At 50.7% G+C, this 23,423-nt stretch overlaps 1 protein-coding gene across 1 annotated transcript; it reads right to left on the bottom strand.

The window, feature by feature from the left end:
* Positions 1–4,479: 4,479 nt before the first annotated feature.
* LOC114605654 (Golgi-associated RAB2 interactor protein 1A-like) lies at positions 4,480–21,631 on the bottom strand. Its single transcript, XM_028747119.2, has 7 exons — positions 21,350–21,631; positions 16,123–18,415; positions 15,407–15,585; positions 13,807–14,062; positions 11,443–11,555; positions 8,484–8,542; positions 4,480–4,847 (listed from the first exon to the last, which is right to left on the bottom strand). Exons 2-7 carry the CDS (start codon positions 16,261–16,263, stop codon positions 4,624–4,626), a joined length of 972 nt encoding a protein of 323 aa, XP_028602952.2. The 5' UTR covers positions 16,264–18,415; positions 21,350–21,631; the 3' UTR covers positions 4,480–4,623.
* Positions 21,632–23,423: the final 1,792 nt, after the last annotated feature.

Below are 23,423 nucleotides of genomic sequence, written 5' to 3'. Positions count from 1 at the left end.
TTTTTGAACAGAAAAACAGAATGAACCTCTCTTGTCTGCGCTTCATTGTATTTTATTGGAAACATTAAAAAAAGAAAATGTGCACTGGTCTCTTCCACAAGTGTCTTAGTAAATGTGGAATAAGTAACATCCAATTGGTTGAGAATTTTTCTGGATATAAAAGCGAGCCTTTTGCTTTTGCTGCTCCTTGCGTCCCTGGTGGTTTCTGCTGTAGTTTTGTGTTTCTGCTTATCCGGCAAGTCATGTGCAACTCACTCTTAATCTCCCATATCCCAAGGCAGAAACCTCCCCTGACCTGTATGTATCTTGATCGCAAATATCCTGACAACCAGCTCTTTCATGTCTTCTTGTGAATGAAACATCCCAAGCCAGCCTTGGTTCGGCTCTGTTTAGATTCCATGTGTTTTGTCTCAGGAAGTTCTGTTCTGCTATTTAGGTTATATGGATAACATTTAATTTAAAAAATAATCTTTTGAAAGAAAGGAGAGCATCAGCGTTAGAAAAGTGTGTGCTCTCAAGGAGCTGAACCCCTGAGCCAGAAACATCACCAAAGCACCATGGAAACTGTAGTTTGCTATGGGCATGCAGAAACCTGTCCCCCTCACAGAGCTTCGATTCCCAGTTGGTTTTTAACCATTAATCCCTCTTCGTGGTGAACCCCGAGAACTGTAGTTCTAGGAGCCGAATAACAGTCCCCTAACCACTCTCAGCATCCTTAGAAAAATGTAGTTCCCAGGATTCTTAGAGAGTCAAAAGTCATGAGGTCCAGTGCTGAGGACCTTCTGACGGTTCGCTCCCTGCGAGAAGTGAGGTTACAGGGAACCAGGCAGAGGGCCTTCTCGGTGGTGGCGCCCACCCTGTGAAACGCTGTCCCATCAAATGTCAAGGAGATAAACAACTACCTGATTTTTAGAAGACATCTGAAGGGAGCCCTGTTTAGGTAAGTTTTGAAACCCAGCCAGATGGGTGGAGTATAAATAAATTATTGATGGTGGAGTTGGTGGTGTGGTGGTATAAGAGTGCTTTAAATATAAGGCTTGGATGTGACCCTCACGGTCTCCTGAGCAAAGAAACAAGCCGTTGATTGTTCTTAGTTTAGGATGCAGGTTGTGGAACTCTGGCAAACATTGACCTAGCAGGAGAAGGGGCTTCCTGGGCTGTAAAGGTAAAGGGACCCCTGACCATTAGGGCCAGTTGTGACCGACTCTGGGTTTGCAGCACTCATCTCGCTTTATTGGCCAAGAGAGCCGGCGTACAGCTTCCAGGTCATGTGGCCAGCATGACTAAGCCGCTTCTGGCGAACCAGAGCAGTGCACGGAAATGCCGTTTACCTTCCCGCCAGAGTGGTACCTATTTATCTACTTGCACTTTGACGTGCTTTCGAATTGCTAGGTTGGCAGGAGCAGGGACCGAGCAACGGGAGCTCACCCTGTTGCGGGGATTTGAACCGCCAACCTTCTGATCGGCAAGTCCTAGGCTCAGTAGTTTAGACCACAGCGCTGAGGAGATTTCACCCCTCCCATACCCAAGAATCTCCTGATGATCTCCTGATGGTCTCTGCTGACTCTCCAGAGAGGAGGAGGTGTGTCCTGCTATCTACTTATTCTGCCCAGCACCACATCTGTGTGAGTGAGAGAGTCAGTCAGTCAGTGTATCGGAGAGAGAGAGAGAGTGTTAGAGATCCTAGAGATAAGGTTGCTGCTAAGTGCAGCTGCAGACTCTCAGTGGAGCATTGATTTATGCTTAGAATATTCAGCTCTGTATATAGTTTTGTATCATAGTTGTAGTTACAGAATAAAAGGAAGATATTCTACAGAGCTGCTCTCCGAGTGGTTTATACTCTGCAAGACTCTGCTGCGCAACGACTGTATTATTGAGACAGTGAATCCGGTGCTCTCAGCTCTAAGCTGTGAGTCCACAGCACTGTGACCTGTTCCTGTGAGAAAGGAGGTCTCTGGCGGTGCTACCCAGCTCGCCTAGCCCAGTCGGGGTTGAGGTGCATGAGTCCAGTTGGTGCACTGGCTCAAGGGCGATGCTGACAAGCGCCACCTGCTTAAACAGGCTTAAACAATGGAGGGAGGTGGAATAAAGGGGGCTCTGAACTGATGTTTCAGCCAAACGATGCCTCAAGTATATATTTTTTCATTTATTGTGGGAGCCTTTTCCCCTGAGCTGCGCCATATGGCCCATGGTAAATCCAGCAATAGAAAATTTCTGAGGTGACCCCTTCCCTTGATGCCCTAAGCCATGCTCATTTTGCTTTGTGGTTCATCCAGCCCTGCCCTTGGAAGGTGGTGGTCTCTCATTCATTGGAGGTTTCTCAACAGAGGTCGGAGGACCACCTGCCAGGGATTCCTGCATTGCAGTGGGTTGGTCTAGATGACCCTTGGGGATCCCTTCAAACCCCCCCCCCCAATACTTTACTTCTGTGATTTGTGGAGCGTCCCCACCAGCACTGCTGCAGATATGTAACAGGTTGTTTTTATTTTACCAGTTTTTCTGCTGCAAGGGGAAATCCCGATAAAGTGAAAGCATATTATGGGCTGGGCATTGTGGCCATTGCAACAAAGAAACCTCATATGCACTGTGAGGCACTGGCACATGGAAATGACACTCCAGGCAGACACCTTTGCACCTGTTGTTCCCCAAAAGCTATCAGAAACAGGATGCTGAACTAGGTAAACCCTGTCCTGAGGTGTCAGTCTATCACCTGCTCAATTGAAGCACACCTGCTCCCCTTGAGCAGGTCTGCAGGCTACAGGCCCCAGCAGGTGAGGCCTGGTGTGATCCCAGCCAGTAAGCCCTCTTGCCACCTTCCCCAAATATTTGCTCTCCTGAGTCGCTGGAATCTCCTTGTCCTCCTCTCCTGATCGCTCTGCTTCATTTCAGCGATGAAATGGCCTCTTCCCAGAAGCAGATATATTGTTGATTTAGTTAAATGTGTCTTCTGCTTGGCCAGCTGAGGTTGTGCCTCCTCAACACTGGAAAGACACTTGCGGGGTTAGGTTTTATGAGAAATTTTGGATGGGTTGGAAAAGGCAAAGACTGGACTATGACACTCGGGTTATTGTTTGTGTCACAAAAGGGCAGAGCATTCAAAAATGGATTTTGGATCAAGTTTGGCATCTCGGGGGGGCAACAGACACAACGGGTTGTCTGTGCCAACCCCTTTTGGCTAAGAAAAATATCCACACCAGATTTATATCTGGCTTAATAGCCGTTGTGCCAAGGAATCCTGGGGAATCCTGTGGATTTCTAACTGAACTGAGACACACAGGATTCTTTGGGGGAAGCTATGCCAGCCTCTTCCATGCTCCTTGCAAAAAGGAACCTAGAGTGATAAGTCATAAACTGCCCAGAGGAAGGATTCCAGGAAGAGCGGTGGATTCTCCTTCGCTGAACATTTTTAAGCAGAGGTTGGATGGATACCTGCCGTGTAAGATCTAGTTGAGATTCCTACATTGCAGGGGATCTGTTCCATTCCGGAAGTAAGCTCCAAAACCAAAGCGTTCCAAAACCAAGGCATGCTTTCCCATAGAAATTGCAAAACGGATTAATCCGTTCCAGACTTTTAAAAACCACCCCTAAAACAGCAATTTAACATGAATTTTTACTATCTAACGAGACCATCGATCCATAAAACGAATGCAAGAAACAATGTACTGCAGACACACAATCAATTCATCAGGAGCTGAACTGGGTTCCACACAGTCACAAAAACAAAACAAAAAAGAGCCACAAGAAGAAGAAGAAGAAGAAGAAGAAGAAGAAAGAAGAAGAAGAAGAAGAAGAAGAAGAGGAGGAGGAGGAGGAGGAGGAGGAGGAGGAGGAGGAGGAGGAGGAGGAGTTGGAGGAGGAGGAGGAGTTGGAGGAGGAGGAGGAGGAGGAGGAGGAGTTTGGATTTGATATCCCGCCTTTCATTCCCTTTAAGGAGTCTCAAAGCGGCTAACATTCTCCCTTCCCTTCCTCCCCCACAACAAACACTCTGTGAGGTGAGTGGGGCTGAGAGACTTCAAAGAAGTGTGACTGGCCCAAGGTCACCCAGCAGCTGCAGGTGGAGGAGCAGAGACACGAACCCGGTTCCCCAGACTGAGACTACCGCTCTTAACCACTACACCACACTGGCTCCTCCACATGCAAAATAAATAGTAAAAACAGACAGACCTCAGCGTAACACTCAAAACGGAGCATGTTCGGCTGCCGAAAAAAGTTTGCAAACCGGAACACATACTTCCGGGTTCACAGTGTTTGGGTTCCAAGTCATTTGAGTACCAAGGCGTTTGAGAACCATGGTACCACTGTACATCCTCCCAGCCCTGTGAATGCTAGAAATTGCAGCGGGGGGCCATTTCTGGCCACTTTCCCTTTGTCCTCCCTGGCATGAGAACTGAGGACAAGAAAGGGGGCAGGAACATAAGCCGGAAACGCCAAGCGACACCCCCTCCCCCCCTCCAAAAAAAGTGCTGCTCACCATGCCGCTCACAGCCAGCCATATAGTTTTATTATGCTTTGGGTTTCTCTCTCTAGTCTCTGCCAGCCAGTGCCTCAGTTTCCGCAGTGGCTTCGCTGCCCAGCCTTCATCTCCGGTGCCCAGACCGAGCCGAAGCGCCTCTGCCCGTCTCTCTACTTCAGGCCTGCGGCAGCCAGGCTGCTCAGCCGGTTGAGGGGCTGCAGCCACGTAGGCGTCTCTTGCTGCCAGAGTCCGTAGCTCCTGCTGTCCATCCAAGGCAGGAGGTCCAAATCCGTCTCGGAGGGCCTGAGCTCTCGGCTGTGCCGGCGGGACATCTTGGAGAGGCGCCCTTTGCACCGGGCGCAAACCAGGGGGGCGGGCATGTCGTAGAACAGCACTGAGGGGCAGAGGACAGGGAAGCGGGTGAAGGAACCGGGAGGGCTCAGATCGCACCGCAAAGGCACCCCTGCAAGGTGGAATTAAGGGGGCAGGCATGAGACCACCCCAAACACTGGGGCCCATATATATGCCCTCCTCACCGCTCCAAACTGTGGAACTGGCACTGCTATGGGTGCCTCATAATCCCCATCCTGCCTTTGCAAGCAGCTACTCTATGGAACTCCCTGCCTATTGACACCGCTTTTCGGCACCAAGTAAAATCGAGTTGAGTTATTTTAGAGTTATTGCTTAAAAATGGGGGGGGGGGATTAGAAAACTACTAAAAACATAACATACAGTGGTGCCTCGCAAGCCGAAATTAATTCGTTCCGAGAGTTTTGCTGTCTTGCGATTTTTTTCATCTTGCGAAGCACGGTGTCGGAAAAGTTTTGGAAAAGCTTCAAAAATCACCAAAGTCTTTAAAAACCTCAAAAAAGGCTACCACACCGCGTGCTATGAGTTGCTCCTCGAAGTCAAGTCGCAACTGTATTAACGGTGTTAAGAAAAAGGAAACAAACTTGCAAGACGTTTCCGTCTTGCGAAGCAAGCCCATAGGGAAAATTGTCTTGCGAAGCAGCTCAAAAAACAAAAAACCCTTTCGTCAATAACACCTCCCCAAATTTTCAATAATAAAAGTAAAAAAAAACACACGTTGACCTAAAAAAAAAAACCTCAGCTGCTGATTTTATGTATGCTAGATTCATCACTGTTGAATATTTAAATTGCCGGTAATAATCAGACTGTTTTATTATTTTTGCAAACCGCTTTGAGGTTTTCTACAACCAAGCAGGCTGTAAATTTTGTAAGGTAAATAAAATGTATTAGCAGCCTCTGAGCAATGTGGTTTTATCCCACAGAGGAGGGCTAATAAAATTGTGGCTATAGGTGGTCACAGAAGATCTGGTCTGACGGGCCTTAGTCTGAGCAAGGGAGTCAGCGTGGACTAGTGGTTAGAGTGCCAGACCAGGACCTGGGAGAGACTCGGGTTCAAACCCCCCCTCAGCCCTGAAGCTTTCACTGGGTGTGCTGGGGCCAGTCACTGCCTGTGAGCCTAAACCACCTCCCAGGGCTGTTGTGGGAATGAAATGAGGACTAGGTCCTGAGAGAACAGGGTTCAAATTCCCACTTGACCCTAAACTCACTGGGGAGGGGGGGTCCCTGGAGGGCGGTACCTGCCATCTCTCAGTCTAACCTACCTTACACGATTGTGGGGAGGATTAAAAGAGGAGGGGAAGGAAACCACATATGCCCTCTTGTGGTCCTTTGAGGAAAAGGCAGGATATGGATGCAATAAACAATTAAATAAGCAGCAAAGTGCTTCCTTCTGTTAACAATCCCACATCTAGAACCACGAATCTGGATTAAGATAATAGTAAAGGACCCCTGACAGTTAAGTCCAGTCGTGAACAACTCTGGGATTGCGGTGCTCATCTCGCTTTACTGGCCGAGGGAGCCGGCGTACAGCTTCTGGGTCATGTGGCCAGCAGGACTAAGCCACTTCTGGCGAACCAGAGTAGCGCATGGAAACGCCATTTACCTTCCTGCCAGAGTGGTACCTATTTATCTACTTCCACTTTAAGATGCTTTTGAACTGCTAGGTTGGCAGGAGCAGGGACCAAGCAACGGGAGCTCACCCCGTCGCGGGGATTCAAAGGAATTCCTTCTTCCTCTCCAGAAGATTCCGGCACCCGTTTTCTGTCTCAGCATTTCCTCTTCTGGAGCAGGCATCCCCAATCTGCAGTCCTCCAGATGTTTTGGCCTACAACTCCCATGATCCCTAGCTAACAGGACCAGTGGTCAGGGACGATGGGAATTGTAGTCCAAAATATCTGGAGGGCAGAAGGTTGGGGATGCCTGTTCTGGAGTCTCCATCCTATCTGCGGCTACAGCTGCTCCGTTAAAAATGAAGGAGCCTCTTGGCTCAGCTGTGGTGGCTACGGAGTTTGTGAGCCACCAGTAAAAAGGTAAAGGTAAAGGACCCCTGGACAGTTAAGTCCAGTCAAAGGCGACTATGGAGTTGCGGCTCTCATCTCGCTTTTATGTTGAGGGAGCTGGCGTTTGTCCACAGACAGCTTTCTGGGTCATGTGGCCAGCAGGACTAAACTGCTTCTGGCACAACAGAACACTGTGACAGAAGCCAGAGCACACAGAAATGCTGTTTACCTTCCTGCCACAGTGGTACCTATTTATCTACTTGCACTACGTGCTTTTGAACTGCTAGGTTGGCAGGAGCTGGGACCGAGCAACAGGAGCTTACCCCATCGCGGGGGTTCGAACCGCCGACCTTCCAATCAGCAAGCCCAATAGGCTCAGTGGTTTAGACCACAGCGCAACCTGTAAGCGCTACCCTGTAGCTGCCAGTGGCCCCCTTTGGAAAGAGACAACTTGGCCTCTGAACTCCATGCACCGGTAACTTCCAGGCTTTGCTACTGCAATATCATTTATGTGGGGCTGCCCTTGAAGACTCCTCGGAAACTTCAGCCATCCCAAAATGCAGCAGCCAGATTCCTGTCTGGGGTTCTCATATAACCCCCATTTTAAAACAACTGCACTGGTTGGGGGTTCATTTCCAGGCCCAATTCAAGGGCTTTGTGTTGGTGTTTAAAGCCCCTAATGACTCGGGCTGCAAATACAGTGGTACCTTGGTAAACAAACGGCTTGGCATCCAAACAAATCAGCTCCCGAATGCTGCAAAACCCGGAAGTGAGTGTTCCAGTTTGCAAACATTTTTCGGAAGCCAAACACCTGGCACAGCTTCCGATTGAGTGCAGGAAGCTCTTGCAGCCAATCGGATTCCGCGCCTTGATTTTTGAACAGTTTCGGAAGTCAAACGGGCTCCTTGAACGGATTAAGTTTGAGAACTAAGTACCACTGTATCTGAAAGGCCACCTCCTTCGCTACAGACCCTTTTGGGTGCTGGGATTGTCAGGGGGGGGGGCTCTTGATGTTTCCTCCACCCTCAGAGACTTGGGGTTGGCGTCCCAGAGGGGAGAGGGCTTTCTCTGTTGCGGCCCCTAAGCTCTGGGCCTCCGTCCCCACAGAGGTTTGCCTGACACCTTCATTACTCTGCTTCCATCCCATAGCGGAGACGCACCTCTTTGCTCTGGCTTTCGCCACTCAAGGTACATGTCCTTAGGGACCTGCCTTCATTTTACAGCTGGAGGTTGTTTTAATCTGTTTTTAACATTGTCCTTTAATGCCATAACTCGTGCTGGCAATAAATAAATTCATAGCAATAATAATAGCTGTTCCCTCCAGATGTTGCAGGACTCCAGCTGCTGGCATCCTTTACCATTCACTGTGCTGGCTGGGAGTTATAGCGCAACACAGCTGGAGGGCACCCAGTTGGGGAAAGGCTCCTCTGCACCCAGAGCCATTTACTTTGACCCTCATCCCCAGCAGATCCTGAGGGCCTTTGCCATGGCACACACCTGCTCCACTTTGGAGACAGAGACTTGAGTGTCTGTCCCACTCACTGCTTCCTCCCTCTGACTCTGCACATCTGGAATTTGCAGGGGCTCAGTGGCATCTCATGGCAGGTGGGTGCTGGCTATTGGCAGAAATAAGCACTTTTTTGAGGGGGGGAATTGCTTACCTTTAATGTCATTGGACAGAGCCGAGAGTTCGTCATTGTAATCTCCCTGAAAGGACACTCTGTCAGGGAAGGAGACAAAATGCAACACAAGGATGTGGCTTAAGAAATTTGGAATGTGCCTCAAAGCTTAACAGCCATCGCACAGCACCAAGTGGACTTTGCCCCTCCAGCCCAGAGCTGCCGTTTCCTCCCCACTGACCTGAGCAGCTGCCTCCCATCCCCAGGCTAGCCCCAGGCAGAGGAAGAGGAGCCCTGCCCAGTCTCATTGCCTGCCAACCATTCCTAGGGCACCCTTTGATATGCCAAAAATGTGCCCTCGAGCCTGCAAGAAAACGCTCCAGCTGTTGTGCCATAGAGCACTGGGAAGCGCCTGTTAGGACATGAACCGACAGATCCAAATTATCATTATTATAATTATCATTATTATTTACCATATATACTCGAGTATAAGCCAACTTTTTCAGCACATTTTTTATGCTGAAAAGGCCCCCCTTGGCTTATACTCAAGTGAGGGTCCTTTGGGGCTGCTCATTCCTCCTCCGCCGCCGCCACCAACAGCAGCAGCGGCAAAGGCGGAGGAGGAGGAATGAGCAGCCCCAAAAGCAGCTCTTTTGGGCTGCTTGTGCTTCCTCCACCACTGCCGCCACCACCAGGTTTGTGGTGTGGTGAGCTGGCTTATACTCGAGTCAATAAGTGTTCCCAGTTTTCTGTGCTAAAATTAGGTGCCTCGGCTTATATTCATGTTAGCTTATACTCGAGTACATATGGTATTAACTTTGCATGCCGCCCCCTTCATCTGTAGATCTCAGGCCAGTTCACAGGCCTCTCCTCCTCCTTTGAAGGTCTTTATGCAGGGTTGGCGGGACGCGGGTGGCGCTGTGGGTAAAAGCCTCAGCGCCTAGGGCTTGCCGATCGAAAGGTCGGCAGTTCGAATCCCCGCGGCGGGGTGCGCTCCCGTCTTTCGGTCCCAGTGCCTGCCAACCTAGCAGTTCGAAAGCACCACCAGGCGCAAGTAGATAAATAGGGACCGCTTACCAGCGGGAAGGCAAACGGCGTTCCGTGTGCTGCGCTGGCTCGCCAGATGCGGCTTTGTCACGCTGGCCACGTGACCCGGAAGTGTCTGCGGACAGCGCTGGCCCCCGGCCTCTTGAGTGAGATGGGCGCACAACCCTAGAGTCTGTCAAGACTGGCCCGTACGGGCAGGGGTACCTTTACCTTTTTTATGCAGAGGGTTAAACCACAGTGCCTTGCTGATCAGAAGGTCAGCAGTTCAAATCCCCGCAATGGGGTGAGCTCCCGTTGCTCGGTCCCTGCTCCTGCCAACCTAGCTGTTTGAAAGCACATCAAAGTGCAAGTAGATAAACAGGTACCACTCCGGCAGGAAGGTAAACGGCGTTTCCGTGCGCTGCTCTGGTTTGCCAGAAGCGGCTTAGTCATGCTGGCCACATGACCCAGAAGCTGTGCACCGGCTCCCTCAGCCAGTAAAGCGAGATGAGCGCCGCAACCCCAGAGTCATCCGCGACTGGACCTAATGGTCAGGGGTCCCTTTACCTTTACCTATGCAGAGGTTGGGTGGCCCTCTGTCAGGGATCCTTTCACTGTGGTTCCTGGGTTGCAGGGGATTGGACTGGATTACCTTGGGGGATCCCTTCCAAACCTACAGTTCTATGATTCATTGGAGGTTTCTCAAAACTCCTTTAAACTACGACGCTCCTCCCCAGGAGGAAATAAATGATGGCCACCAACTTGAAGGGCTTTTAAAGAGGACGAGACAAATTCATGGAGTCACGGTGGCTATGCTCTGCATCTAATGCTTCCGGACCCGAGGGGAGAGTTGCAGTGGCGTAGCGTGGGTTGTCAGCACCCGGGGCAAGGCAAGTAATTTGCGCCCCCTAACCCGTGGATTTTAGCACTCGAGTGCGAGCGCCCCCCCCAGATGTTGCGGCCGGCCCCCCCTGCACCCCCCACGCTATGCCACTGGGGCTGGGGGCGAGCGAAGGAGCCAAGGACCCCCCCAAAAGGCTCAGCAGGAATTTATTAAATTTATTATTTGCGGAGCCCCCGCGGGCCGAGGCAGCCGAAGCCCCCTCCCCTCGGGCGCCTCCCCGCCCCCTCCTCTCCTTGGGCTGTAGGTGGAGCCCGCGCTCCGAGGCGCTCCAGATCTGGGCTTGGCGAGCGCCTCTCCTCCTCCCGGCCGGGTCCGGGGGCTTCCAGCTGCGCTCCGTCATCGCCCGCCCCCCCCCCGTGGCTGAGACCCGGAGCCAGCGGTGCCCCCTTCCGCCGGGAGACCCTCGCCCGCCCGCCAGCTTCCTCTCAGAGGGTTTTGGGGAGCGCAGGGCGCGGCGAGGCCCCTCGGAGCTCTCCTCCCTCCCAGTCGGCAGAAGCAGCCGCCGCCTGTGGCTGGGCCGAGAGGGTGGTGTCGGCGTCGGGGTGCGGAGGCTGCCCGTGCCCGGCCAGGCGTCGGTGGCAGCGTTGGCGCTGCTGCAGCGGCTGCTCCTCCTGCGAGCAGTGAGTGGAGCACAGCCGCAGCGGCGGCAGGGCGCACGTGTGCGCTAGGGCGCAAGGCTGGCGGTGGCGGTGGGGAGCCTGGCGGAGGAAGGAACTTGTCCCTTCCCTCTGGACTCGCCCCCCCCCAGATGTTGCGGCCGGTGCGGCCGGCACCCCTGGCACCCCCCACACTACGCCACTGGAGAGTTGCCCTTGTGTTCAAATCCTGCTTGCTGCTTTCCCACGATGGGCATCTGCCTGGCCACTTGGAGAACAGGAGGCTGGACCAGACTGGCCTGACCCGGACGGCTGTTCTGATGTTCTTAGATTAACTCAGGTTGGGCAGCCGCCTGCCTGGGATGATTTCTGCTGCGAATCCTGAATTTTATGGGGTTGGGCTAAATGACCCTCCCAGCTCTAAATTTTACGTCCATTGGTAAAGAGCCCCATGAAATAAGTCCAGGCCACTTACTTCCTCTTGCCTTTGTCCTTCGGGGGGCTTTTCGAGATGTGGGCGAGGGCACCCGTCACCTTCTTGCCGGCTTTCTTCATTGCGCTCCTTCCCCGGGTCGCCCTGTCCACGTACTGAGGCCATAATGGGGGGGGGGGGGAGAGAGAGAGAGAACCAGAGAGGCTGCTGTGAATCCAAGGCACCCCCCGTTCCCCCCTGGCTGCCCCCCCCCCCAGTTCATTTATTTATAACAAATATCTGTATGCCGCTCTGTCATAAAAATGCATATCAAAGCCATTTGCAGCAATCATAACGCAAAACCCTGCCAAAGTTACAAACAAGCACCAATTAGCCATCCTTCAAATTATTATTTGCGGGCGTTTAATTTTACAGTATTAGATTCGAATGGATTGTTGAATATTGCTTTGTTTAATATAAGTGGTTTAAAATAAATAATATTATTTTAAAATATATTGTGACTTTTCATACTGGATCAGATTGTTAATGTTTTGTGCTTTATTAGGTTTTTATGTGTTGGAAGCTGGGGTCTATATTATTATTATTATTATTATTATTACTACTACTATCATCTCCACTTGGAGAAGAGGCTCACTGGCACAGTCGCTGCCTCTCAGCCAAACCCTCACAGGGTTCTTGTTGGGATTAAATGAGAAGCAGGGAAACCATGTAATATCTGTTCTGCATTTGCAAGAACCTGGGTTTTTTTAGTGTGGCAACTTTGGAACTCCCTGCCTCTTGATAGCAAGCAGGCACCTTCAATGCACTCTTTCCAGCGCCCACTAAAATCAGCTTCTGTTTAGACCAACCTGCCCAGATGCCAAGAAGGTCGACGTGAATTCTAGCCTATATGAGCATGACTGCCCACACACACATCATGCTGAAGCGACCCAAAAATGTCACAAAAAGGGGCCAAATGGGCCAGTGGCAGAACAGGGAGTTTGCAGGTTTTTTCAATGGCATTTCAAATATACACTTTCATTTAAATGCATCTGAATGCATTTTAAGAGGGATTCAAGGGAACTTACCAGGAACGAACAATTCAATCCCACATAAATGGGGGTTTGCCTGTATTTTAACTTTTGGTATGTTTTAAAGTATCGTCGTAAATTCTTCCGGGTTTATCTTTTTATAACCTGCTTTGAGGTGTTTCTCCTCAGAGCTCCTTAGAGAATATTGTTTATTAATATCCTTCCTAACTTGCACTAGCAAGTTCCTTTCCTTAGCAGAGTTACATTCCCCATTTTTACATGCACAGCAGATAACTGGTTGCAGGCTCGTGTGAGCCTATCACTATTATACAGTTCAGTCTGTCTCAGATTGAATTGTACGTTCCTGGTAAGTTCCCTTGAATCCCTCTTAAAAGAATAAAGATGCCACAATCTTATTCAAAGTCAATAAAAGAAGTTTACTCACATCAGTTCACAGTTGGATTCCTGAAGGCAGGCTTAGTTACAAATATGTACTTGTGGATCTACCCCATATGGGGGAATAATCCCAGTGCTTCTGCTAGCTAAGAGCCAGCAGAGCAGTCCTAGCTAAAAGCTGGTCAAATGAAGGACAAAGTCAAAAAAGAGAGAGGGGGGTGCTGCGTGACTCATCCTTTTGTTACCTGGACAGGTAAGGCCATGCCCACCATCTATCACATGCAAAAGGAAGGATGCTCCAGCCAGGAAGAAGAAGAAGAAGAGGAGTAGTAGTAGTAGTAGTAGTTTGGATTTGATATCCTGCCTTTCACTCCCTTTTAAGGAGTCTCAAAGGGGCTAACATTCTCCTTTCCCTTCCTCCCCCACAACAAACACTCTGTGAGGTGAGTGGGGCTGAGAGACTTCAAAGAAGTGTGACTGGCCCAAGGTCACCCAGCAGCTGCATGTGGAGGAGCGGAGACGCGAACCCGGTTCCCCAGATTACGAGACTACCGCTCTTAACCACTACACCACACTGGTGTACAGGAAGTTTTGACTGGCTGGACCAAACATCCCCTCGTATGTCTTCTCTAGCATTACAAGGACTGTTGTACAGTGATACCTCAGGTTAAGTACTTAATTCGTTCCGGAGGTGCATTCTTAACCTGAAACTGTTCTTAACCTGAAGACCACTTTAGCTAATGGGGCTTCCTGCTGCTGCTGCGCCGCTGGAGCACGATTTCAGTTCTCATCCTGAAGCAAAGTTCTTAACCCAAGGTACTATTTCTGGGTCAGCGGAGTCTGTAACCTGAAGTGTATGTAACCTGAAGCGTATGTAACCCAAGGTACCACTGTACTTGACTGCCTCTCATGGATCACATCCCACAAGAACTGTCTCTGCCAAGACCTCGGTCCGCGTCCCTCCCTGTGCCGGAGTTTGCGAGAAGAGCAGCCCCCTTACCTCACCGGAGGAGCTGCTGGAGGGGCTGCTGCCGCTGGGGACCAAGCTGTGGCGGATGCGAATGTTGGGGTCTTTGGTGGTGATGGAGAGGCCCTTCTGCAGGATCTCGGCCAGGCGGCTCCACAGGGCGAAGACGGCGTGGGGGTGCTCCTGGTGCAGCTGCAGGTAGTAGACCTTCCCCGTCACAGTCTGAACGCGCAGGATGCGCTGGGCTTCATCGTGGACGGACAGGCGGACGTAGCGCAGGGGGAGCAGCCTGGGGCAAAGTGGCGGAGGCGGTCAGGATATGGGCGCTGCTGGGTGGGGGAGGCTCAGAAACAGTGTGGTGCAGTGGTTAGAGTGTTGAATTAGGACATGAAGTGCCGGATTTATGTATAAGCTAAACAAGCTCTAGCTTAGGGCCCAACTCTGCTTGGGGGGCCCCAAAAAAATTAAAGGGAAAAAACCCTGGGTGTACATTTCGAAAATAGAAGATAAAAAGCTAATAAAATAAAACCTACATACAGCAACATTGTTTTGTGCTATGTAGGCTCCTGTGATATATGTCATGGGCCCTGCCTGCTCACCTGCTCCCTAAAACATAGCTGTCAACTTTTCCCTTTTCTTGCGAGAAATTCTATTTGGAATAAGGGAATTTCCCTTTAAAAAAGGGAAGTGTTGACAGCTATTTCCTAAAATATCACAGGTTTGCTCCTTTCTATATATAGGGTGCCTACATTCCACATGGACTGGTTGCATGGAGACATGTGCAAAATGGCTTGAGATACCTATAAGGTCCATAAATTACCATATAGCATATATTCAACAACAAAAAACAGTGCCCATTTGTTGTTGACAGAGGACAGTTGGACATATCAAGGGCCCCATTACCTTCAGGAGCTTAGGGGCTCATCAAACCTAAATCCGGCCCCGAGAACACGGGAGAGACCCGGTTTCGAATCCCCCCTTAGTTGTGGAGCTCACCTCAGGCCAGACTCTGCCTCTCTGCCTAAGCTACCTCACTATTGAGTGTTATGGAATGCAATAAATGCAACCTTTTTCAGCCATCCCTCAGACCATGCAGTGGGCCAGACTATATTTTGAAGGGGGGGATAATGAACGAATTCCTATGCCCCACAAATAACCCAGAGATGCATTTTAAACAAAAGCACACATTCTACTCATGTTAAAGGCAGGACCCACAAATAACCCAGAGATGCGTGTTAAATAAAAGGGTACATTCTACTCATGTAAAAACACGCTGATTCCCGGACCGTCCACAGGCCAGATTGAGAAAGTGATTAGGCTGCATCTGGCCCTGGGCCTTAGGTTGCCTACCCCTGGACTACAGTGGTACCTCGGGTTAAGTAATTAATCCGTTCCGGAGGTCCGTTCTTAACCTGAAACTGTTCTCAACCTGAAGCACCACTTTAGCTAATGGAGCCCCCCGCTGCTGCTGCACCACCGGAGCACGATTTCTGTTCTCATCCTGAAGCAAAGTTCTTAACCTGAGGTACTATTTCTGGGTTAGTGGAGTCTGTAACCTGAAGCGTCTGTAACCTGAAGCGTATGTAACCCGAGGTACCACTGTATACCAACAGATCCCTTTTCTGCACTTTACCTGGTCAGCTCTAGAGGGGGGCGCCTTAAAGCCTTGCTGTGGCTCCTCCGGATCGGGACCCTGTGGCGCCCCATCAGCAAGACGTTGGGGAGCGGCAAGCAGGGGTCCGAGGAAGTCACTCCCATGGTCACGATGGTGGGCGAATTCGTGATGTCCACCCATTTCCCCTTCTTGGTCACCTGTCGATTAAAAGCAAGCACCCCCGGCCCAAACCAGGCTAAAATCACAAGTTGGAAGGGGACCACCAGGGGCCATCTAGTCCAACCCCCTGCAATGCAGGAATCTCAGCTGAAGCATCCCTGGCAGGTGGCCATCTGAACTGAAAAACCACCTGGGGGGTTTGAGTTAAAGGTAATTTTTGAATCCTGTTATGTTTAAATTAAGATTGGAAGTTTGTTTGAGAGGTAATCTGAAAATGGGAAACATAATAACTGGAAAATATAAATAAGAACCTGAAACAAGGGGATAAATTGCTGACTAGAATATTCTAAACTTGAACAGCAGGAGCGAAAGATGTGAGGAAGTCCAAATAGCTATGAAAGTAAGATCTGACTTATGATGTTATATTTCTTTTTTTTTTGTCTTTTTTGTATGTTCTTTTTTCTTTGTTTGTTCTTTCTGGCTCTGGTTTTTTTCTATGTATGTTGAAAATATTGAATAAAAATTTGTTTGAAAAAAAAAAAATGAAAAGCCACCTGGGGGGAAAGGGGAGCTACCTGGATGAAGTTGCTCTCAAAGACCGCTGAGTTGGGGAACAGGTTGTAATCCGGGGAGCGGACCAGCTGGCACAGCAAGCCCCCTTCCAGGCCCAGCTCCTCCCCAGCACTGTGCTTGCGAGCCAAGGCCCCTCTAGACATGGGCACTCAAGGGGGTGAGCATGCCTCGGGGGGGCCTCCGTTGCCACTCTCGGCCCTCCCTGGCCCAGCCAGCCAAGCCAGCCAGCAGCAGCCGGGCTCCTCTGCTGCCGCAGCATCAGCAATGACACCCTGCAGAGGGGTGGGGCTACCTGGCTGAAGCTGTGATGTCACACTGGCCAGCTGGGGGGGGCTGTTCCTGGGAGGGGGCAGTTGCTGCCCAGCAGAGGCATCAGCAACACAGCTGGGGTGTTGTGTATGTGAATTTCTGTTCCTTTTCGCCCTTCTGGAAGTAAGCTTCTGGGTAGCACAGAATGCTTCTTCAATCATAAACATTCACGGGAGTTTTCCATACCTGGGGAGTAGGAGCACCTCAGCTGATTTCTTCTTAAGGCATCTTTTGAAATCAGTCACCCTTCCTTCACAAAACCAAAAGCCCTTTCCAGCAAGTGGGGCATAGCTGTCAATGTTTTCCTTTTTTTAAGGGAAATTCCCTTATTCCAAATAGGATTCCTCACAAGAAAAGGGAAAAGTTGACAGCTATGAAGTAGGGGGTGACAGGGGGAGCTTTTTCAAGCACCCCATTTCCCTGCTCCCAAAAAAATTCCCTCCCCACAAATAAAGAGCTCATATTTTGAGTTTTATATATATTTATTTAAAAAGAGTTGCCATTTATTGAAGGAATCACGAACGTTCCCTTTCAGGAGAGGCCAGCTCAACAGGCTTAAAATGTCCATCCTTCTTTCTTCGGAGAGGGGGGCGCAGCGAAGAATTTAGGATACAGCTTTCTGCTTTTCCAGCAAGATCAGAAGATCCAGGAGGTGGTTTGCACCACAAAAAAGGCACCCCTGAACCACTCACCCCAAGGCTAGAATTTCCCCAAGTCTGTCCTTAAAAATACTTTTAGCTGTTTCCATTGAAACTCTTAGCAGCTGCCACCAGGGGGCATGCGAGAGCCCTTCCTTTGCAGCTGCCTTTGCTCCTTCCAGACCAAATAGCATCCTTTTTGGGGTGTCTTCGTAAACTACAGATATTAAAAGCACAGGGATTTTGTTTGAAGCACCTCAAGGAGGGCAGGGCAGCCTGGCAACACCAGGGGCAGGTCTCTTTCTCTTCTCACGCCCCCCCCCACCCAGCCCCTGGGGTTGCCTTGCCCACAGCTGCCCTCCCTTGCAGGGGACGAGTTAGGGACCCCCTCCCGCAATATAATAATGATCCACAGTCCAGCAGGCCTCTTCCACCAACTGCTGCTTGCAGGTGGGCTGGCAACAGCATGGCTAAACCTTGGGGTATGCAGACAGATTCCTAGCAGACTTTCACAGGATGAGAACACAGATCCATTATTGCGCCGAAGAACAGGGGGAAATGTTTCTATGAAGGGAGCCCAGAATTTTGCTCAGGGTGCCCAATCCTGCGCCCCAATTTCGCCAAATGCAGGTCCGTCCAACAGCCAGGCTCGGCCACTGGGCACACCTTTTCCGTCTGTGTAGCCAAGAGTCTAGAGCTCAGTGAGCGTGACTCAGCCATATTCTTGGCCCCAAGTCACTAGTCCTCAGTGTTCTTCTCCATGTCCCGCAGCAGAAGATCAATAGGTGTCCCTTTTGCAGAGTCTGGGCTTGCTGTGGGGCTGAGGGCAATGTCTCCATATCGATCCACAGGGGTTCCAACACCTGCCCCCACAAATCTCCAAATTAACAGGGTGCAGAGGCTTCCCCAAGTGGGGGCATCTTCCTCCCCCAGGCCAGCTGGGCTTCTGCTGCCAGCCCCCTCTTTCACCAGGGCAGGTTGGCAAAGGCACATACAAACCCAGCCCCATCCACGTTAACCCCATCCCTCAAAAAACCCCACATAATCTGTGCCATTTTGGTTTGCCGCCAGCGAAGCCCCTCGGCTCATGCGTAGGGGCCAATCTCTTTGCTTGTCCTGAGCTTGTTGTCCCCCGAGAGGCCTGGGGGGGCTCCGTCCGCAAGGCTTCCGCCCTCTGATTCCGCCCAGCGGCCAGGGAGGCAGGGGTCCAGCCCCTGGGAGGGCATCAGGTCTCCCAGGAAGCCCATCAGCCCGAAGAGCAGAGACAGAAGAGACAGTACCAGGCCCAGGAGGTAGATCTTCACCACCCACTGCATGGTGATGGCGAGCACAGATCCGGGACTTGCTCCTGAGAAGAAGAGAACAGACCCCTGAGTGGCTGCAACTCACACCTCTGATTTTGGCCACAGAGGCCCCACCCTCCCCCTATTATCTATTCCCTGCACTTAAATCTCAACTTTTCCTCCAAACTCAAGGTACCTTACATGGTTCTCCTCCCTGAAGCCCTACAACAACCCTGTGAGGTAGGGTCAGGCTGAGAGAGGGCAGTGGATGACACCCCCCCCCCAAGGTCACCAAAAGAGCTTCTCATACCCTTGGCTTCCATTGGTGAAAGCCACCTGGGTGTTTTTCTTCCTAAGAGATCTTTATATCTTGTCCAAACATTATATAGAGATTTTCTAATTATATGGTTTTTAAAACCTTTGTGAGCCTTTATCTTGTCGTACCACAAGTATGCATGCCAACCAAATACGTTGTCAAATCCCTCCAAATCCAGCACATCAACATTGTCTAATTGAATCCATTCTTTTATCCAGCAGAAAGCTCCAGCTTCAAAATATATCTTCAGGTCTGGCAGGGAGAATCTCCCTAATTCTTTAGTGTCCATTAGTAACTTATATTTAATTCTGGGGTTTTTTCCCTGCCAGATAAATTTAGACAATGCTTTCTGCCATTCTTTTAAACACTTAACATTATCAATAATTGGTATGGCTTGAAATAGAAACAACATCTTTGGCAATGGGGGTGGCATTTGAAGCCTGCTCTCTCCCACGTACCTGATATAATAATAATAATAATAATAATAATAATAATAATAATAATTTATACCCCGCCCTCGCCAGCCAGAGCCAGGCCCAGAGCTGCTAACATCAGTAAAATTACAGTAAAAACATAATGGGGGGTGGGGGGGGACTCAATTTAAAATACAGATTAAAATGCAATTTAAAATGCAGCCTCGTTTTAAAAGTAGCTTTTAAAAGTAGATCAAAACCATAAGGGGAGGGCAACATAAGGGTCAGACTGAGTCCAGACCAAAGGCCAGGCGGAACAGCTCTGTCTTGCAGGCCCTGCGGAAAGATGTCAAGTCCCGCAGGGCCCTGGTCTCTTGTGTCAGAGCGTTCCACCAAGTCGGGGCCAGTACTGAAAAGGCCCTGGCCCTAGTTGAGACCAATCTAACCACCTTGCGACTTGGGACCTCCAAAATGTTGTAATTTGTGGACCTTAAGGTCCTCCACAGGGCATACCAGGAGAGGCAGTCCCTAATAATAATAATAATAAGAAGAAGAAGAAGAAGAAGAATAATATGCAGCCTGCCTCTCTATGAGGCAGACACTCTATGAGGCTTCCAGCACAATATAAAAATATAAAATGCCATAAATCATCCAACATTAAAAAAAAACCTTCCCTATAAAGAGCTGCCTTCAGATGTCTTCTAAAAGTCAGATAGCTGTTTATCTGTTTGACATCTGATGCAAATAATAACAAGGAAATTTTATATTTCATAGTTAAACTATATAACTCACTGGCTCTCAGAGGAAGCTTTAGATTCAACCCCAACACACCATTTGCAGGCCTCTCAGATTAATCATTCAGCCTTCTCAAAATCAAATGCATTTATTTTATTTGTTTCACAGAATTTATAAACCGCTTCACTGTAAAAACAAGGAAGCCTTGGTGAGGTTTGCAGAAAGATAAGGAAAACAAAGGGGAAAGATTACAATGTGTTAAAACGTGCAAAAAAACAAAACACTACACCCGGTTAAAATTCGGATCAGCATCTCTAAGGAAGAAGGCTTTCAGCAGGCGCTGGTAATAATCCGGCGAATGTGCCTGCTAGATATCCCAAGGCAGGGAGTTCCAAAGGGTACATGCACAGTGACTGAGTCCTCACCAATGTGGAAGGGGGGGTGATGTGGCTCCTGGGGAAGGTCCAGGCTGAAGCAGTTTTGGGGTCGCGGGGGGGGGGGGGGAGAGACCATCTCACAAGTAAACTCTGAGCTCAGGTCTTAGATGCTGACAATGGCTACTTAGCCCAGAAATGGAAGCAAGAAGAAATTCCAAAGAAAGAAGAATGGCAGACAAAATTAATGGACCATGCAGAATAAAATGACAGGAAGGATTCAAAACCTGCGGGACCAGAGGTTTACTGAAGATTGGAAGAAATATACGGACTATTTGAAGAGCAACTGTAATCAACAAATTACCCTAGTAGGACTACAAGAAGTTTTGTAAGGGGAAATGTATGAAGCATTGCAAAGTAGAGAAAGAATAGAGATGTTGGTTATGAGTTCTTGGGGATTAAAGGAGACTTGAGGGGCGGACCATGTAAGCCGTACCTTGAGCTCCTCGGAGGAAAGGGTGGGATAGAAGACCAATAAATAAAATGAATTTGAAGGGCCCGAAGGAACGGGAGGCGCTCTGCACGCGCTCCGGAACACATGACTCCTGTTGCAAGCGCTTCAACTAGGAAGTCTCCCAGATATAGCAATTAAAGCGGAGCAGGAGGAGCAGATTTCAGCCCATACAGACCCCAAAATGTTGAAGTAGGCAAGCAGGAACTGGAAGGCGAACGTCCCTGCCTGGACCGAAAAACAACCTATGTTTCTAAACCAGGCTACCCCGGAGCACGTGCAGAGTCCCTCTGGGCTGACGGTTCGCCCCGGATCCCGTCGGACCGCGGGTGGTTAGCCGTGTGTGTGTCGTGGGGGGGGGGGCGAGGGCGGGGGACGACTGTCTTCTCCGACCCGGGCTCCGTCTGGGTGGGCGCGGACGAGCCTGCAGGGTCTCCCAGGTGCGCGGGGCGCCATTCCCAGCCCATCCCATTAGCGATGGGCCCGGGACCCTTCGACGGGCAGAGGCTCCCCTACCCCCGACCCATGGCGTCCTTTCTTCCCAGTGGGGGGAAGAGGCGAGGAGCCCTCGAGGCTCAGTGCAGCCCCGACCCGTCTTCCCCGAACGACCCCAATCAATGGACGGGACGGAGGGTGGGGGAACAACTTACCGGATCTCCTCCTCTTCCTCTCCCGACAGCGGCGACGTGCAGCCCGTCCGCCGGCCACGCGTCCTCCTCTTATGGCTCCTCCGACGGGGCGGCGCTGACCCCGCCCCGCCCGGAAGGGAAGGTTTGTTGGACGGGGCGGCCGTGGGAACTGGCGTCGCGGGGCCGATCCAGGGTCTCGGAGCGCATCGCCCGGCTCCACCCCTCCTGAAAGGGGGCGGGGAGGGAGCGTGGGGAGGGGCTCCCTGCTGCCTTTGCACGACTCCCCTCCCCCCTCGACGGCTGTACACGCCTTGCACGTGCCACACGCCCGGGCTGTGCAGAAGCCGCCCTCTCCCCCCCAGCCCCTGCAGTGACCTCTCACCCACTGGGCTCTTGGCCAGAGAAGGGGGGGCTAGCCCCGTCGGACACGCCGCCTCCCCCCCCCCGCACGCGCCTCCCGCCATCTCCGAAGATCCCTCATGCCTCGACTTCTGCACCGCTTGCTCGGCTTTTTGGCTCTCCCTCCGAAGGGAGGCGCGCTACCCCCCAATTGGACCCCGCGCTCAAGCACCCAGTTTTGATGGGGAGGGGCAGCGGCCGTGGAAAAGACAAACCCCCTAGCGGGATCCTTAGGGAAGGGACTGGAAACAGAACGGCCATTATCGTCCTGCGTCGAAGGGGGCTGGACTAAATGACCCCGGGGTACCTCCCGACTCAACGACCCTGTGTTTCCTAAGGCCACTCTATGAATGTTCGGTGCGCCCAGATTTGGAAGGCTGCGTAAAGTTCTGGCCTCGCCTCATATCCGGATATTGATAAAAGTTTATGAAAAGTGTGTCTGGCATGGAGAAAGCGGATGTAGGAGAGCTTTTCTCCCTCTCTCGGGGAGGACAGTCCGTCTTCGCCTGGCGCAGAGTGAACCTGCGGAACTCCCTGCCACAGGAGGCAGGGACGGCCACCAACCTGGATGGCTTTAAAAGAAGATTGGAGAAATTCCTGGAGGAGGAGAGAGGTTTGGGTGGCGCCTGGGCAGGGTGGCTGTGCAGTCAGAGGCAGCAGTGCGTCTGAATGCCCTGCTGGATAGCGCAGGGAGAGAATCCAGTGTTGCATTCTCACAGTGGCCAACCAGGTGCCTAATTATTATTATTATTATTATTATTATTATTATTATTATTATTATTTAGTATTTATACCCCGCCCATCACAATATTAAAATACCGTAATGCATCAAACATTCAAAGCTTCCCTAAACAGGGCAGCCTTCAGATGTCTTCTAAAAGTCTTGTAGTTGTTTTTCTCTTTGGCATCTGGTGGGAGGGAGTTTCACAGGGCAGGCGCCACCACTGAGAAGGCTCTCTGCCTGGTTCCCTGTAAGTTGACTTCTCGCAAGGAGGGAACTGTCAGAAGGCCCTCGGAGCTGGACCTCAGCATCCAGGCTGAACGATGGGGGTGGAGACACTCCTTCAGGGATACTGGGCTGAGGCTGTTTAGGAACCTGTGTGAGCTCTCCTCCTGTGCTTTCCCCAGCCCCGTCCCCCAGCTTCCTCTTCTTTCAACCAACAAGCAGGAAAGACTCAGTCCTCTGGCCCCTTGGCCTTGTGCCCCTCCTCGCAAGACGCCCCCTGGTTGCATCACCTCATCCCCTCCCTCTTCCTTCCTGGGCGTCCAGTTGCCCTTTCACCTACTTAGACCCCACTCATCCTTCTGAAGAGTGAGCATGCGCCCCAAGGCACACACTGCGGAAGGGCGGGGATGATTTAAATCCCCAGCCAAATTCGTGTCGGGGCCAGGTTCCCCATGGGCAGCACTTGGCACTGGTACCAGTCTCCTTCATTCCTCATAGAATCAGAGAATGGTAGGGTTGCAAGGGACCCCCAAAGGTCCTCTAGTCCAGCAAAGCAGGAATTGCAACTAAGAAAACCCTGACAGATGTCCATCCAACCTCTACTGTACTTAAAAAGTCCCTAAGGAAGGAGAGGCCAGCACCTTCCAAGGAGGAGTCTCCTTCACTGGAGGTTTTTTTTATTTATATTATTATTATTATTATTATTATTATTATTATTATTATTATTATTATTATTATTATTAATTTTAT

This window comes from Podarcis muralis, chromosome 10 (genome assembly GCF_964188315.1).
Source record: "Podarcis muralis chromosome 10, rPodMur119.hap1.1, whole genome shotgun sequence".
Lineage (NCBI taxonomy): Eukaryota > Metazoa > Chordata > Lepidosauria > Squamata > Lacertidae > Podarcis > Podarcis muralis.
This window is presented reverse-complemented; position numbering and strand designations above follow the sequence as displayed.